At 48.6% G+C, this 16,824-nt stretch overlaps 1 protein-coding gene across 1 annotated transcript in view; it reads left to right on the forward strand.

Annotated features, from left to right (window-relative positions):
* The window catches only part of LOC140428200 (von Willebrand factor A domain-containing protein 8-like), an 83,646-nt gene that overhangs the window by 20,657 nt on the left and 46,165 nt on the right, over nt 1–16,824 (forward strand). Inside the window, exons 3-4 of the mRNA XM_072514384.1 lie at nt 6,826–6,934; nt 13,835–13,960. Of these exons, the coding sequence (XP_072370485.1) occupies nt 6,826–6,934; nt 13,835–13,960 (235 nt within the window). The remainder of the gene's footprint in view (nt 1–6,825; nt 6,935–13,834; nt 13,961–16,824) is intronic.

The raw sequence follows: 16,824 nt of genomic DNA on the forward strand, positions 1-16,824 counted from the left end.
CAAGGGAAATGCCGATTCGAAGGAACCACAGATTTGAGACAGGGAGGTGGGATGGAAATTTTCTGAAATGGGAGGAGAAGGGGATTGAGACACTAAAAGATTTATTTCTTCGGGGTTGGGTTTGCAGGACTGAAGGAGCTGGAAGCGAAGTATGGGCTGGAGCAGGGGGAAATGTTTAGATACATGCAGGTTCGAGAGTTTGCCAGAAAGGAAATACAGGGCTTCCCGTGGGGCCGGCCTCCACATTGCTGGAGGAGGTGCTGACGACAGGGGGACTGGAGAAGGGGATAGTGTCAGCGGTTTACGGGCTATTTTGGAAGAGGAGAAGGCACCACTGGAAGGGATCAAAGCAAAGTGTGAAGAAGAGTTGGGAGAGGATATGGAGGAGGGGTTCTGGTGTTAGGTGCTCCGGAGAGTGAATGCCTCCACCTCGTGCGCGCGGTTGGGGCTGATACAGCTGAAGGTAGTATACAGAGCACACCTCACGAGGGCGAGGATGAGCCGATTCTTTAAAGGAGATGTGTGTGAATGTTGCCGGGGGGGGGGGGGGGGGGACGCTAATCACATTCATATATTTTGGTCCTGTCCAAAGCTAGAGGATTACTGGAAGGAGGTTTTTAGGGTAATTTGTAAAGTGGTGCACGTGAAACTGGACCCGGGTCCCCGGGAGGCCCTATTTGGGATGTCGGACTAGCCAGGGTTGGAAACGGATGGGGAGGCAGATGTTGTAGCCTTCGTCTTGTTGATCGCCCGAAGGTGAATCCTGATGGGTTGGAAAGCAATCTCTCCAACCTGTGCCCTGGCGTGGCGGGGGAACCTGTTGGAATTCTTGACTCTTGAGAAGGTTAAGTTTGAACTGAGGGGAAGGATGGAGGGGTTCTACAATTCATGAACATTATTCATTATGCACTTTCAAGAACTGGATAACATCGAACATTAGTTGGGCGGGTGGGTGGAAGGGTTGGGGGAAGGGGGGCGGTGTGTGTTAATGGTGACTATGGGTGATTCCTTTTTGTCATTTATTTATCTGAACATGCGGGCTAATGTTTGTGGTTTTGTGGGAGGATGGGATCGTTGATATTGATATGGGGATTGACATATTTATTACTGATTATTGTTTAAATTGTTGGTGGGTGTAAATTTGGGAGAAAATGTGAAAAAGGAGGAGAATAAAAAATATCTATATTTTTTAAAACGTGCAAGTTCAGGAAGGCAAATGCAATGTTAGCATTCATGTCGAGAGGGCTAGAATACAAGACCAGGGATGTACATCTGACGATATATAAGGCTCTGGTCAGACCCCATTTGGAGTATTCTGAGCAGTTTTTGGCCCCGTATCTAAGGAAGGATGTGCTGGCCTTGGAAAGGTCCAGAGGAGGTTCACAAGAATGATCCCTGGAATGAAGAGCTTGTCGTATGAGGAACGGCTGAGGACCCTGGGCCTGTACTCTGAGTTTAGAAGGATGAAGGAGGTTCTACTTGAATACTGCGAGGCCTGGATAGAGTGGACTTGGAGAGAATGTTTCCACTTGTAGGAAAAAGTAGAAGCAGAGGACACCGTCTCAGACTAAAGGGACGATCCTTTAAAACAGAGATGAGGAGGAATTTCTTCAGCCAGAGGGTGGTGAATCTGTGGAACTCTTTGCCACAGAAGGCTGTGGAGGCCAAATCACTGAGTGTCTTTAAGACCGAGATAGATAGGTTTTTGATCAATAAGGGGATCAGGGATTTTGGGGAGAAGGCAAGAGAATGGCGATGAGAAAAATATCAGCCATGATTGAATGGCAGAGCAGACTCAATGGGTCGAGTGGCCTAATTCTGCTCCTAATTCTTATGGTCTTGTAGGGATAGGGCGGGGGACTGGGCCAAGGTGGGGTGCTCCTTTGGAGTTGCAGACCCGTTGGGCCGACTGGCCTCCTTCTGCACTGTAGGATTTAAATCTATCCCAATGCGAAAGTAAATTTCTGCAGACACTGTAAACCTGAAATAAAACCAGAAAATGCTGGAAATACTCAGCAGGTCAGGCAGCCCCTGTGGAGCGAGTTAACATATCAGGTCAATGAACTTCCACCAGAAGTGGCCAGAGTGTTGGAAAATCACTAAGCAAAATGAAGAGACAAGTAAGCTCCTTTCTGGTGTAAACAACTCTTGTGAGTACAGGATTTCCAAAAGCATTTCTCCACAAATAGTTCTCGGTGGAAATGGCCAATTTCAAAAGCATGAACAAACCCTTCTTTGTCATTGCACAAAATTCATCCAATTTCTTGTCAACGTCAACACATCACTTCTTTTGGGATTTTCTGTTAATTGTTTGACTGCATGAAGGGGGCCATTTACTAAATCTCAGCTGAATCATGAACGAGGAAAGCCTCCATTTAAGATCAATCAAAAAGTATTGATTACTATTGAAACATCTGACAAGCTGTAAGACAAAAGAAATGAGCCTTGCAAAGTCTAGAAAATGCAAGCAGAGTCTATTCTGAGTGTGAGTTTTGTAAAGACCATTCAGAGTTTGTTCATTGTGTTGAAATCAAAGCAGCTTCTATTTCGTTTTCCCGAACTGCAAGTAATTCATGTCAGCGAATGCTGACAGCTGCAGGGCAATTCGCATTTTATCATAGAAACTCTTCACAACTGTCCAATCTTTGTAGTGCAGTAAACTGAGAATGATGGACTATTGGTCATCTTGATTTGCTGTGACCTTGCACATTATTGCCCAATTCAGCAACACGAAACACACTGCACCTCTTTATTACTTAAACACACTATGCCCTTTTAATACTTAAATACGCTGCACCCCTTTAATACTCAAGTAAGAAGTCTTACAACACCAGGTTAAAGTCCAACAGGTTTGTTTTGAATCACTAGCTTTCAGAGTGTAGCTCCTTCATCAGGTGATCCATTATTCTCATCTGATGAAGGAGCAATGCTCCAAAAGCTAGTGATTCGAAACAAACCAGTTGGACTTTAACCTGGTGTTGTAAGACTTCATACCGTGCCCACCCCAGTCCAACGCCGGCATCTCCACATCATGGCTTTAATACTCTAAATACACTGTACCCCTTTAATGCTCAAACACACTGTACTCCTTCTATGCTCAATCACACAACAGCCCTTCAACACTCAAACACACTACACCCCTTTAATACTCAAACACACTACACCCCTTTAATACTCAAACACACTATACCCCTTCAATAATCAAACACACTATTGTTATGCCACCCTGGGCAAGTGCCCTAGAGTCACAACACATATGAATTAACCAATAATTCATATAAAAATTCCAGAAGTGTTTTGACCCTTGGCTGCCCAATAACCACAGTCACCAGGTTTGTACGTTGAAAGACAATTACTGCTTATTTATACCAAGAACTATCATGAAATATGCAGTAAATACAACTGGATAACAAGCTAATACCTACTACCCCCTTTAACTGTCCCACCCTCTACCCACACACACAAGACAGACAAACACAGAGGGGGAAAATAATAAGGATGAAGTTCTAAAAATGAGTCTTGTAAAACCACAAGTGAACCTCATTGTCGGTAATTCCTCCTGACGCACAGGAGTCCTGGAGAAAAGTGGGACCGGCCCGTTAATAATATTTCAATGGCTTTTACTGTACGCGCAGTGTAGAGTGCATTCACACCGCTGTCGAGGCACTGGAGCATGGCATTCCGTAGGGCGCCAATGCCAACCTCTATTTTCAGCTACCGCTGAATTCTCCACCCAATCGTGTTCCTGATTCCGACGTGGCCAACGGAGAATCCTGCCTCATATATTTAGAGGGGTGTATCATGTTTGAGTATTGAAGAGATCTATTGTGTCTGAGTATTAAAGGGGTGTAGTGTGTTTGAGTATCAAAGGGGTGTAGTCTGCCACACATGCCATAGGGACACCACAACTCAATGGGGGCTGACTTGGTACCCTGATGCTGACCTTCGCCTCAGCGATTGCCCACTCCCCAGGCCCACCAACTAGATCCAGTGCCTGCTGCTCCTGTGATAGTGAGGGGCAGCAGGTCATGCGAGCCCCCTCCAGTCTTCTCCCTCTCCCTGCTGTTATGCGCCGCCTTCTGGGGATGGGGTGGGGTGGGGGGGCACAGAAAATGCACAGTGTTAGGCAGTCGGACACGGCCAGTACAGAGGTGGGCAGCTGGTGGCCTTTGTGAACAGGGCACCCGGCCATGGTGGGCAGAATAGGTGCTGGCATGTGGCACAGGGTGGGGTGCAAGCAGACTGCTGGCAGGTGGAGTTCGGTCACCCTCCGGTTTGGGGGTGTGGTGATTACGGATGTGTGGGACGACTGTTGGTGCCAGGGACACGGTGCTGGCTTCTCACCCTGGCCGCCCTGAGGAGGTCGTGCAGCATCTTGCGACACTGCTGGCCGGTCCTGGCATTGGGCTCACAGCCCCTGCTATCTGCCCCCAGGCGGGGTGTACAGCGGCAGGTGGCAGCTTCCTTCACACCCCAGGGAACAGAGTGCCCCGCCACTTCTCCACGGTGTCCAACAGGGTCTCAAGCTCCGCATCTGCGAAGTGCGCTGCCGCTCTTCGAGCTTCTATTGTGCTGGCTGGAATGAATGGGTGTGGAGTGCTGATATGCAGCTGCAGCTTGTCAGCCTCTCGAGTGCCAATCCCGATCCTGGCGAATCAGACACTATTTTTTATTGGAATTGCTCTAGTTCCACGTGATGCCGGTGCACGGCCATTAACGGATTCTGAATTGCTCCGGGACCGGCGCCACTTTTGTGGTCACAGAGCACCACCGATTCAGTCCTGGAGTCAGCACTTGGTCTCTGAAATGGAGAATCCAGCTCACTATATCCCTTCAATACTCATTCAATACCCGTTTAATACTGAGGGACTTTGTTCGAAGGCACAAACCATTCTTTCCTCACCTGCCGCCCCAGGGGCTACAGGTCAAGATGGTGTCAAGAACAGGGGTAGGGGAGGGAAAGGTGTTGGATATATACAAGGAACTGATTGACCGGGAGGGAGCCCCAATAGGGGCAGTGAAACGCAAGTGGGAGAAAGAGTTGGGTAGGGAGTTGGAGGCTGGATTGTGGGAGGAGGCCCTGAGGAGAGTGAATGCATTGTCGTTGTGCGCTGAGTTTAGCCTTATTCAGTTCAAGGTGGTCCACAGGGCACATATGGCTGTGGCCCGGATGAGCAAGTTTTTTGAAGGGGTGGAGGGTAGATGTGTGTGGGTGGGCCCGTGAATCATGTCCACATGTTTTGGGCATGTCCGAAGCTTGGGGGATTCTGGCAGGGGTTTGCTGACGTTATGTCGGAGTTCCTGAAGGTGAAGATGGTCCTGAGTCCAAAGGTGGCGATCTTTGGAGTGTCAGAAGATCCAGGAGTTCAGGGGGCAAGAGAGGCCGATGTCTTGACCTTTGCCTCCCTGGTAGCAAATATAGAGACGGATATTGTTGGAATTAAGGGACTCAGGGTGGGGACGGGGGGGTTAAAATGGGGGGGGCAGGGGAGTTGGGAAATGGGGGGGGGGGGGGAGCAGGTTGGTAGGGTATTTTGTTGAGTTGGCTATTTGCAGCCCTGTTGGCTTGATTAGTGATTATGTTTGTTGTGTTAATATATAAATGCCTCAATAAAAAAAAAATTTTTTAAAAACCTTTAATACTCAAACACACTACACCACTTTAGTACTCAAAACACACTATGTCCCTTTAATACTTAATCACACAGCACCCTTTTAATACTCAAACACACTACACCCCTTTAATACTCAAGTGCACTACACCTCTTTAATACTGAAACACACTATACCTCTTTAATACTCAAACATTCAATATCCATTTGATACTCAAGCACAGCACATCCTTATAGAACTCAAAACACACTATGTTCTTTTAATACTTAAAACACACTACATCCCTTTAATACTGAAACACACCACACCCCTTTAATACTCAAACACACAACACCCCTTAAACACTGAAACACACTATATGCCTTTAGTACTCCAACATCATGCCCATTTAATATTCAAACACACTACACACGTTTAATGGGTACAGTGTGTTTGAGTATTAAAGGGGGATGGTGTATTTTACTTGTAATTAACCCCTTTAAGATTTGAATTATTTTTTTGTCTTGCACCTTCACGCACATTTTTCCCCCTTTGGGGAATAGTGTTGAACGTGTTGGATAAGCAGGCTCACCGTCAACTTGTTGAACCGGTGTTACAAATACTCATTCCATGACCAACACAACATGGAGTGGGAATTGAACCCGGAGCCTATGTCTCAGAGGCAGAGGTGCAAGCCAGCTGAATCAGACATTCCTGAGTCATTCAATCCTTCACAGCTCCCAGCAACACTACTTTTCTAACTTCAAATTCCAACTTCGTTGAGATTGATAGATTTTCATTCGGCAAGAATATTGACAGATATGGAGCAAATCTGGGTAAATGGAATTGAGGTGCCCTGATCTGTCAACTACATGGCTCACACAACAGGTTCAAAGGGCTGAATGGCCTACCCTTGTTTCAAAGTTCAAGTACTGCTTGTTACAAATATTGGTCAACAACTCAGAAAAACAGAATTGTACCGGAGCCAGCTCAGAATTGTGCTTCTGGCTCCATGATTTGATGGTGATTTAACTCTCATCATTATTTAGTAAGGGCCAAATCCCTGTCAAGTACATTACCTGAATCAGAGTTTTAATGCAGTAATTAATTAAAACGGGTCAGGTCAGCACCATTTTAAACCAACCTTTACATTTCTTTTCTGTTCCTTTAGTATTTTAGACAAATATGACCGGAGAAGCACTCAGCCAATATACTCCCTTGTTTTGTCTGCAGGTTAAAGGAAATTCACATGAGTGAATATGATGCTGCAACATACGAGAGGTTTTCAGGAGCCATACGGAGACAGGTCCAATCAATACGAGTCATTCTCGACAGCCTGCAGGTATCTGCCAAGTTCAACATTTTACAAAGAAGGGCTTACACTGGGCGGGATATCAAAGGGTATGGGAAGTGAGGAGGAGAGTGGGATTAGATTGAGCGGGATGTTAAAGGGTGTAGGTAATGAGGGGAAAGTGAGATTAAACTGGGTGGGATATTAAAGGGTGTGGAAAGTGAGGGAGACAGTGGGATTAGACTGGGTGGGACATTAAAAGGAGCAAGAAGTGAGGGGGAGAGTGGAATTCAACAGGATGGGATATTAAAGGGTGTGGGGAGCGAGGGGAAGGGTGGGATTAAACTGGGTGAAATATCTAAATGTTTAGGGAGTGAGGGGACAATGGGGTTAGACAGGATGCAATATTAAAGAGTGCGTGGTGTGAGGGGGAGAATAGGATTAGACACGGTGAAACATATAAGGGTGTGGGGAGAGAGTGGGAGCGAGAGGATGGCACTGAGTGGGATATTTGAGGGCGCGGGGTGTGAGGGGCAGAGTGGGATTGGGCTGTTTGGATATTAAAAGGTGCTCGGAGTGAGGGAGAAAATTGGATTTGACTGGGTGGAATATTAAAGAGCGTAGAGAGTGAGGACAGTGGGATTAGACTGATTGAGATATTAAAGAGTGTGGGAACTGCGGGGAGTGTAGGGAGTGAATGGGAGAGTGGGACTAGACTGGGTGGGATATTAAAGGATGCGGGGAGTGAGGGGGAGAGTAGGATTAGACTGGATGGAATATAAAATGGTCTGGAGAAGAGGGCAGAGGGTGATTAGACTGGGTGGGATATTAAAGGGGACTGGGAGTGAGGGGGCGAGTGGGATTAGACTGGGTAGGATATTAAAGGATGTGGGGTGTGATGGGGAGAGTAGGATTAGACTGGGTGGGATATTAAAGGATGTGGGGTGTGATGGGGAGTAGGATTAAATAGGGTGGGATATTAAAGGGTGTGGGGAGATTGGGATTAGACAGAATGTGACATTAAAGAGTGTGGGCAGTGAGGGATAGAGTGGGATTAGACTGGAAGGGATATTAGAAGATCTGATGAGAGGGGGAAAGAGTAATTAGATTAGATGGGATATGAAAGGTTGAGGGGAATGGGTGATTAGAATAGGTGGGAGATTATCGGGTGTGGAGAGGGTGATTAGACTGGGTGGGATATTGAAGGGTGTGGCAGTGAGTGGGATTAAACTGAGTGGGATATTAAAACCTGCTCGGAATGCGGGAGAGAATGGGATTCGACTGGGTGGGATATTGAAGGGTGTGGGAAGTTCAGGAGGAGAGTGGAATTAGACTGGATGAGATGTTAAAGTGTGTGGGGAGGATGGGATTAAACTGGGTGAGATATTAGAGGGTATGATAAGTGAGGGGAGAGATGGATTAGACTGGATGAGACATTAAGATGTTGAGATATTAGGGCGGCACGGTAGCACAGTGGTCAGCACTGTTGCTTCACAGCGCCAGGGTCCCAGGTTCGATTCCCACTTGGATAACTGTGCGGAGTCTGCACGTTCTCCCTGTGTCTGCGTGGGTTTTCTCCGGGTGCTCCAATTTCCACCCACAATCCCAAAAAACGTGCTGTTAGGTGAATTGGACATTCTGAATTCTCCCTCTGTGTCCCCAAAAAGGTGCCGGAATGTGGCGACTAGGGCTTTTCACAGTAACTTCATTGCAGTGTTAATGTAAGCCTACTTGTGACAATAAAAAAATATTATTATTATTATTTTAATGGGTGGGGGGAGAGTAGGGTTAGGCTGGGTGAGAGATGCGAGGGTGTGCTGAGTGAGGAGGAGAGAGGGATTATTAAAGGGTGTAGGGAGGGATTAGACTGGGTGGTCTATGAAAGCATATCCTGAGTGAAGAGAGAAGGGTTTAGACTGGTGGAATATTAGAGATGCGGGAGTGACCGAGCGATTGGGATTAAACTAGATGGGATAGTAAAGGGTCTGGGGAGTGAGGGGGGAGTGGGTTTAGACTGGATGGTATATTAAATGGTGTGGGGAATGAGGAGGAGAGTGAGATTAGTCTGGATGGGATATTAAAGAGCATCGGGAGTGAATGGAGAAGGGATTAAACTGGGTGGGATATTAAAGGGTACAGAGATTGAGGAGAATACGATTAGATTGGGTGGTATTTTACGCTTGTGGGGAGTGAAGGATAGATGGGGATTAGAGTTGTTGAGATAATAAAGAGTGTGGTGAATGAGGGGTGGGATTAGACTGGGTGTGATATTAAAGGGTGCAGGGAGTGCAGGTGGATTAAGTTTAAACTCTTTGGGATATTAAAGTATGCGGATAATGAGTGAGATATTTATGAAAGGGTAATTTATGACAAAAAATTGCTGGTCAATGAAACAATAACAAAGGCCCATCAATTTTGTGCTCGAAGCATAAAGAGATTAAAATCTTTTTTCCACACAAGGGTTTAGAATATGTTGGTATGGAGAAGTAATTCCTGATTGTGTTCTAGAAACATCATTGTGCAAGTAATGGTACAAATGTTTGAGATCTTGTACTGTACGACACCACTAACCTGTCATAGCACAGCATTCAAAGCACCATTTGAGGATGCCAACAGTTTGTTCTATAATGGTCTTTGCCACCTTGTGTCCGGCTCTGCCTCTGCCCAGTACACAAAAACAATTGAAAAGGGACAGTGTTTGTCCCCAAAGAGCCTTCCCTCCATTCCAACTTCACTTTCGATAAATTTGGTGTTTGGTCCACAGTCTTCAAGTGAAAACATCTGCACTCCTGCTTGGGAATGGGTCATTGATCTGCCCAGTGTGCAGCTGCACATTGCTGGAGAGGGCAGCCCTCACAACCACAGTCTTATGTGGGAGAGTTCAATGGTCATTAGGAAAGAAAAGGTAAATTCAAAGCCCAGAGCATATGGAGAGGCAGCAGATTCGTGAACACATGCTTTTCCTTCCATTGTTTGCATGCTTCATGCTTGCGGAATCTGTAGGCTCATATTCCAATTCACTTCTTGTTTCAGCAGTTGTTTTTCAGTCCCTTGACAGAGTGAGGAACTAAAGGGTTCAAGCTGTGATGTGCCTTATTTAAGAAAATGCACAGCACATTTTCAAAGTGTTCTCATCATTGCATAAAAGTGCAGGTGTTGTCAGATCAAGACAGCCAACTGGATGTCTTTTGGTAGCTGGATGTCTACATATCATTAGCACACAGATAAATATATAGACTGGGTAATTGTACTGAAGTCAGCACTAAAGAATGAGTGTTTTGAAGCTGAGGAGGTAAATGGTAGGACAGAATGTAATGTTCATACACCTAGGTGATGAAAAGTAATTCTTGAATAGAAAGTGCCTTCAGGCTGGAGCGACCACCGGCTCAGTTCTGGGAGCAGTGTGCAGCTGAGAAATAATCACCTACTCAACTCCAGTTAACAGTGAATCTGTCATCTCTTGAAATTCTTGCCATAACACCCTACCTGCCTCACCATATTACAGCACTCAGTAACTTCTAACATAAGAAGCAAGCTCACCTATCATGAATTTATTTTGAAGCAGTGAGTGACTCGGATTGTTGAAGTTTGTGAGAGTGCGACTTCCCTGAAGTCTGAGTTTCTCAATTCTTTCCATTGCACCTCCTCCTCCCCTTGATGTAATCCTGAGTACAGTCAGCTGCAACCAATTTCCATTAAGGAGCAGAGAACACACAATCCGACAGCTGATATATTTATGTTTCAGTTGTTTCCATTGCATTGCTGATCACTTGAACAATGATAATGACTGACAATAAATTACAATGTTATTTTTATTCCAAGCAAGATGAGTAAAACAAGAGTGGACAATTCCATTTTATATCGAGTGTCATCAGGCAGGTTATACCCCAGCCCATACAGCCAATCCAGATAAGCTGAAACATGATAGCTCACAGTCCCTTCTAAGCCTTCATATCTGACCTTAGAATGATGAACCTCGAGCATCAACTTCTGAATGGTCTATCTTTGTTCCGCCGTAGAACCTGCAGCAAAGGAAGAGGTCACTCTGCATCGAACCTGTACCAGTAGTAGCTTATTAACTGGAGCTATGCTATGTAATCCAGTCCCATTTCCCACCCTTTCTTCATGTCCTTTTATATTCTTACTTTTCAAATATTTATCCAATTCACCAAAGGTCCCTGGTTCCCATTTTGCTTGTGGGTGGCACTGCTGGTGAACTTCGATTGTATCTTCTCAAGGAGCCTCTACCCAGCTATGCAGCATACTACAAATAAATATTAAATGACTACGGTCAGAAGAAGGGTAGCTGCCATCGACATCTGGCACCATCAGCTTAAAGCCCATGCCTAGTCATTGTCAGGAAAGAAAGATAGACCTGCATTTATATAACCCCATTTCACAGCCTTAGTGTCTCACTTTGCAGACAGTTCAGTACTTTCGAAATGTAGTCGTTGTGAGGTAGGAAATGCAGTAACCAATGTGTACACTGCAAGCTCCCACAAACAGCTATATGATAATGACCAGATAATCAGTTTCTTTATATCCACCTCTGGTTCAAGTCTCATCTGAAAGACTGCACCTCCAACAGTGCAGCACTGCTTCAGGACTGCACTACAAGTGTAGGTGTAGATTGTATGCTCAGGTTTCTGGTGTGGAATTTGAACCCACACTTTGCTGACTTGAAGGTGAGTGCGCTCCCCACTGAGCCACACTGACACATGGCCTTAATGCAGGCTCCACATGACGATGAGCACTGCCCAAGGAGATGCATTCTTTTTATTTAATTAGGGTTAAAGTTAATTTTATTCCATTGAAGACTGGTAGCCTTCTCATACACAGATTAATGCCAACTCTCCCAAAGGAAGGTGCTCGGAAAACAACCATTACTAACTCGGTCTTGGGCTGTTCTCAGCTCAGCTAATACTACCTGCATGGTTGTATTCAATCGTCTAATTAATATAAAAGTGTAGAAACCACAACTTGCATTTATATGGTGCCTTTAACAATGTAAAACATCCTAAGTCATTAATTCTAACATGAAATTTCACATTGACTCACATTAGGATATGTTAGGGCAGATTTCCAAAAACTTGATCAATGAAATAGGTTTTAGGCAATGTCTTAAATGAGGAGTGGAGGGTTTTAGGAAGCTCCCAGACTGGTGAAGGCTCAGCTGCCAACAGTGGAGCGATTAAAACCAGATTTGTAAGAGCAGAGATCTCAGGGGGTTGTGGGGTTAATGGCCATTGGAGAGATGGGGAGGGGCAAGGCCACGGAGAGATTTGAAAGCAAGGATGAGAATATTAAAATCAAGGCAGTCCCAGCGTCGATCAGTGGGCACCAGGGAGAATGAGGCTCTCTGCAAATTAATGTGTATTATTTCTGAATATGGGGTGGGGGAGGGGGGTTCAACTGCCAAATAACAATCAGTTAAAAATCAGGCAATAGCAAGTCATGGGAACTCCTTTATGGCGCCCTAGGTGCGATTGATCAGAGGATGAGCTGTGAATTGTTAAGCAGCAGAACCACCCGAAACAGGAAGGAGGCTGCCTAAATACACACATCAGTTAATATATTCCCTCCCTGTGCTTTCACCCTCCCAAAGCTGGGAGACTGCAGTCAGACCCACCTGCTCTATATAATGGGAATTAAATGTTTTAAACATTTCTTTCAATCGTGACCAAACTCAATGCAAAATAATTATAGTTGCAACAGCATTTTTTTGTCTTGTGTTAATTAGTTCTTTGTTTCCCACTCCTCCATCCCAGGGAAACTTCCTTTAGAAATAGAATGCTGTAGCATAGAAGAAGGCCATTCTACCCATCTTACCTGTGCAGACCCTTTGAAAGATCTCTCCAATCATGCCAATCCCCATAGGGTGTTTCTCCGATATCCTCTTGAAGGGTATTGTTGAAGCTGCTCCTACCATCTTTTCAGACAGTACATTCCCCTTTTACAGGGGGCTACAACAGTCCAATTTGCCAACTTCAGCCCTCCCAATGGACAGCAAACCTCTGAGTGAGCATCCATCGCAGGTAAGGCTACAGCTCTGAAATCCTGACTATGAGCTGTGCACTGCTTCCTGCTGTGATCTGAGAGTGCTGAATTTACCCCATCCTACAATTCAGCCGGAATGACCGCTGCCTTGCTTGCTGCTTTCCAGTATTACCAAGAACATCTCCATGACCTGCCTTTGTTCAGTTTTGATTTGCTCAGTGGAAATAGGCAGCTCCTTGTGAACTTCACTTGTAGACATTCATGCATTAGATGTTAAATGTTACCAACATCTAATCAACTAATTTGTTAACGGTTGTTTGGGAATCCAAAGCTAGGGACCAAAGTAACAGAGAGACTCCAATAAATTCAATAGGGAATTGAGTAGAAACCTCTTTATGCAGGGAATGATGAGGACATGGAATTCGCTACTTCAGAGCGTAATGGAGGCTGACAATGTAGAGTAAGGTGAAGCTAGACGAGTACATTAGGAAGAAAAGACGAGAAAGATATGGTGACAATGTAGAGTAAAGTGAAGCTCGACGAGTACATTAGGAAGAAAAGACGAGAAAGAAATGGTGACAATGTAGAGTAAGGTGAAGCTAGACAAGTACGTTAGGAAGAAAAGACTAGAAAGATATGGCGATAGTGGGATAAAGTAAGATTGGAGGAAGCTCGATTGCAGCAACATAGATCTGATGGACCGAGTTGCTCATTTGAATACTACACGTTCTATGTAATCAGTGCTTATGTGGACATTGCAAACATCACAACACATAAAAATGTATTCGGGATGCCTAGAGTAACTTTAAACAATCCCATAGGTGAATTCGGTTTTAATTATAAATAAGAACCAAAACTTTTTATAAGATATTCCTAATTGAAATAAGGGATGTGGATGTGTAGCTGAATAAAATCTTCACCAAATGGATTTCATTTTCTTCACGTTTTTAACAGGCTAAAGGCAAAGAGAGACAATGGCTACGACACCAGTCTATTGGAGAACTCGATGACACCAAAATAATCGATGGCCTGACAGGAGAGAAGGCAATTTATAAGCGTCGAGGAGAAGTGGAGCCTGAAGTGAGTCTGAGGGGAAAGAAACCAGTTTTGATTGGTGAACATAGAACATAGAACATTACAGCGCAGTACAGGCCCTTCGGCCCTCGATGTTGCGCCGACCTGTGAAACCACTCTAAAGCCCATCCACACTATTCCCTTATCATCCATATGTCTATCCAATGACCATTTGAATACCCTTAGTGTTGGTGAGTCCGCTACTGTTGCGGGCAGGGCATTCCACGCCCTGGTTAGGAATAGGCTGTAATTTTCTCAGGAGCACCTGTCCCCCCATACCACCTGTCAGCATCACCCAGCTCCTCCACGCCCACCACCTGCCCCCCCATCAGCACCTGTCAGCATCACCCAGAGCCTGCCCCCCATCAGCACCTGTCCCCCCACCACCAACTGCCCCCCCATCAGCATCTGCCCCCCCCATCAGCACCTGTTCCCCCACCCACCACCTGCACCCCCATCAGCACATGCCTCCATCTCTCCCCCCTATCAGCACCTGCCCCCCTTATAAGCACATGCCCCCCATCACCACCTGCCTCCCCGATCAGCACCTGTCCCCCATCAGCACCTGTCCGCCCATCAGCACCTGACCCCCCATCAGCACCTGTCCCCCCCTTCAGCACCTGTCCCCCCTTCAGCACCTGTCCCCCATCAGCACCTGTCCCCCATAAGCCCCAGTCCCCCATAAGCCCCTGTCCCCCATAAGCCCCTGTCCCACCCCATCAGCACCTGTGCCCCCCCATCAGCACCTGTCCCCCCCCCCCATCAGCACCTGTCCCCCCCCCCATCAGCACCTGTCCCCCATCAGCACCTGTCCCCCATCAGCACCTGTCCCCCATCAGCACCTGTCCCCCCATCAGCACCTGTCACCCCCATCAGCACCTGGCACCCCTATCAGCACCTGTCCCCCCATCAGCACCTGTCCCCCTATCAGCACCTGTCCCCCCACCTGCACCTGTCCCCCCACCAGCACCTGCCCCCCCCCCATCAGCACCTACCCCCCCCCCCAATCAGCATCTGTCCCCCCATCAGCCCCTCTCCCCCCCACCAGCACCTGTCCCCGATCAGCACCTGTACCCCCCAATCAGCACCTGCCCCCCCAATCAGCATCTGTCCCCCCATCAGCACCTGTCCCCCAATCAGCACCTGGCACCCCTATCAGCACCTGTCCCCCCATCAGCACCTGTCCCCCTATCAGCACCTGTCCCCCCACCTGCACCTGTCCCCCCTCCAGCACCTGCCCCCCCCCCCATCAGCACCTGCCCCCCCAATCAGCATCTGTCCCCCCATCAGCACCTGTCCCCCCCACCAGCACCTGTCCCCCATCAGCACCTGTACCCCCCAATCAGCATCTGCCCCCCATCAGCACCTGCCCCCCCAATCAGCATCTGTCCCCCAATCAGCACCTGCCCCCCCCCCATCAGCAGCTGCCCCCCCATCAGCAGCTGCCCCCCCATAAGCACCTGCCCCCCCCATCAGCACCTGTCCCCCATCAGCACCTGTCCCCCCATCAGCACCTGACCCCCCATCAGCACCTGTCCCCCTATCAGCACCTGTCCCCCCACCTGCACCTGTCCCCCCACCAGCACCTGCCCCCCCCCATCAGCAGCTGCCCCCCCATCAGCAGCTGCCCCCCCATAAGCACCTGCCCCCCCCATCAGCACCTGTCCCCCATCAGCACCTGTCCCCCCATCAGCACCTGCCCCCCCCAATCAGCATCTGTCCCCCCATCAGCACCTGTCCCCCCCACCAGCACCTGTCCCCCATCAGCACCTGTACCCCCCAATCAGCATCTGCCCCCCCATCAGCACCTGCCCCCCCCAATCAGCATCTGTCCCCCCATCAGCACCTGTCCCCCAATCACCACCTGCCCCCCCCATCAGCAGCTGCCCCCCCATCAGCACCTGTCCCCCCATCAGCACCTGCCCCCCCATCAGCACCTGCCCCCCCCCATCAGCACCTGTCCCCCCATCAGCAACTGACCCCCCATCAGCACCTGTCCCCCCATCAGCACCTGTCGCCCCCCATCAGCACCTGCCCCCCCATCAGCACCTGTCCCCCCATCAGCACCTGCCTGCCCGATCAGCACCTGTCCCCCCATCAGCACCTGTCCCCCCCATCAGCACCTGTCCCCCCCATCAGCACCTGTCCCCCCATCAGCACCTGCCCCCCCCATCAGCACCTGCCCCCCCCCATCAGCACCTGTCCCCCACTTCAGCACCTGACCCCCATCAGCACCTGTCCCCCATAAGCCCCTGTCCCCCATAAGCCCCTGTCCCCCATAAGCCCCTGTCCCCCAATCAGCACCTGTCCGCCCCCATCAGCACCTGTCCGCCCCCATCAGCACCTGTCCGCCCCCCATCAGCACCTGCCCCCCCCCCGTCAGCACCTGCCCCGCAATCAGCACCTGCCCCCCCCCATCAGCACCTGTCCCCCCATCAGCACCTGCCCCCCCATCAGCACCTGCCCACCCCCATCAGCACCTGCCCACCCCCATCAGCACCTGCCCCCCCATCAGCACCTGTCCCCCCCATCAGCACCTGTCGCCCCCATCAGCACCTGTCCCCCCCATCAGCACCTGTCGCCCCCATCAGCACCTGTCCCCCCCATCAGCACCTGCCCCCCCATCAGCAGCTGCCCCCCCCTTCAGCACCTGTCCCCCCCCATCAGCACCTGTCCCCCCCATCAGCACCTGTCCCCCCCATCAGCATCTGCCCACCCCAATCAGCACCTGTCCCCCCATCAGCACCTCTCCCCCAATCAGCACCTCATCAGCACCTGTCCCCCCCACCAGCACCTGTCCCCCCCATCAGCACCTGCCCCCCAATCAGCACCTGCCCCCCAACCAGCACCTGTCCCCCCCATCAGCACCT

The sequence above is a fragment of the Scyliorhinus torazame genome, chromosome 8 (assembly GCF_047496885.1).
Source record: "Scyliorhinus torazame isolate Kashiwa2021f chromosome 8, sScyTor2.1, whole genome shotgun sequence".
NCBI classification, from domain to species: Eukaryota; Metazoa; Chordata; class Chondrichthyes; order Carcharhiniformes; family Scyliorhinidae; genus Scyliorhinus; species Scyliorhinus torazame.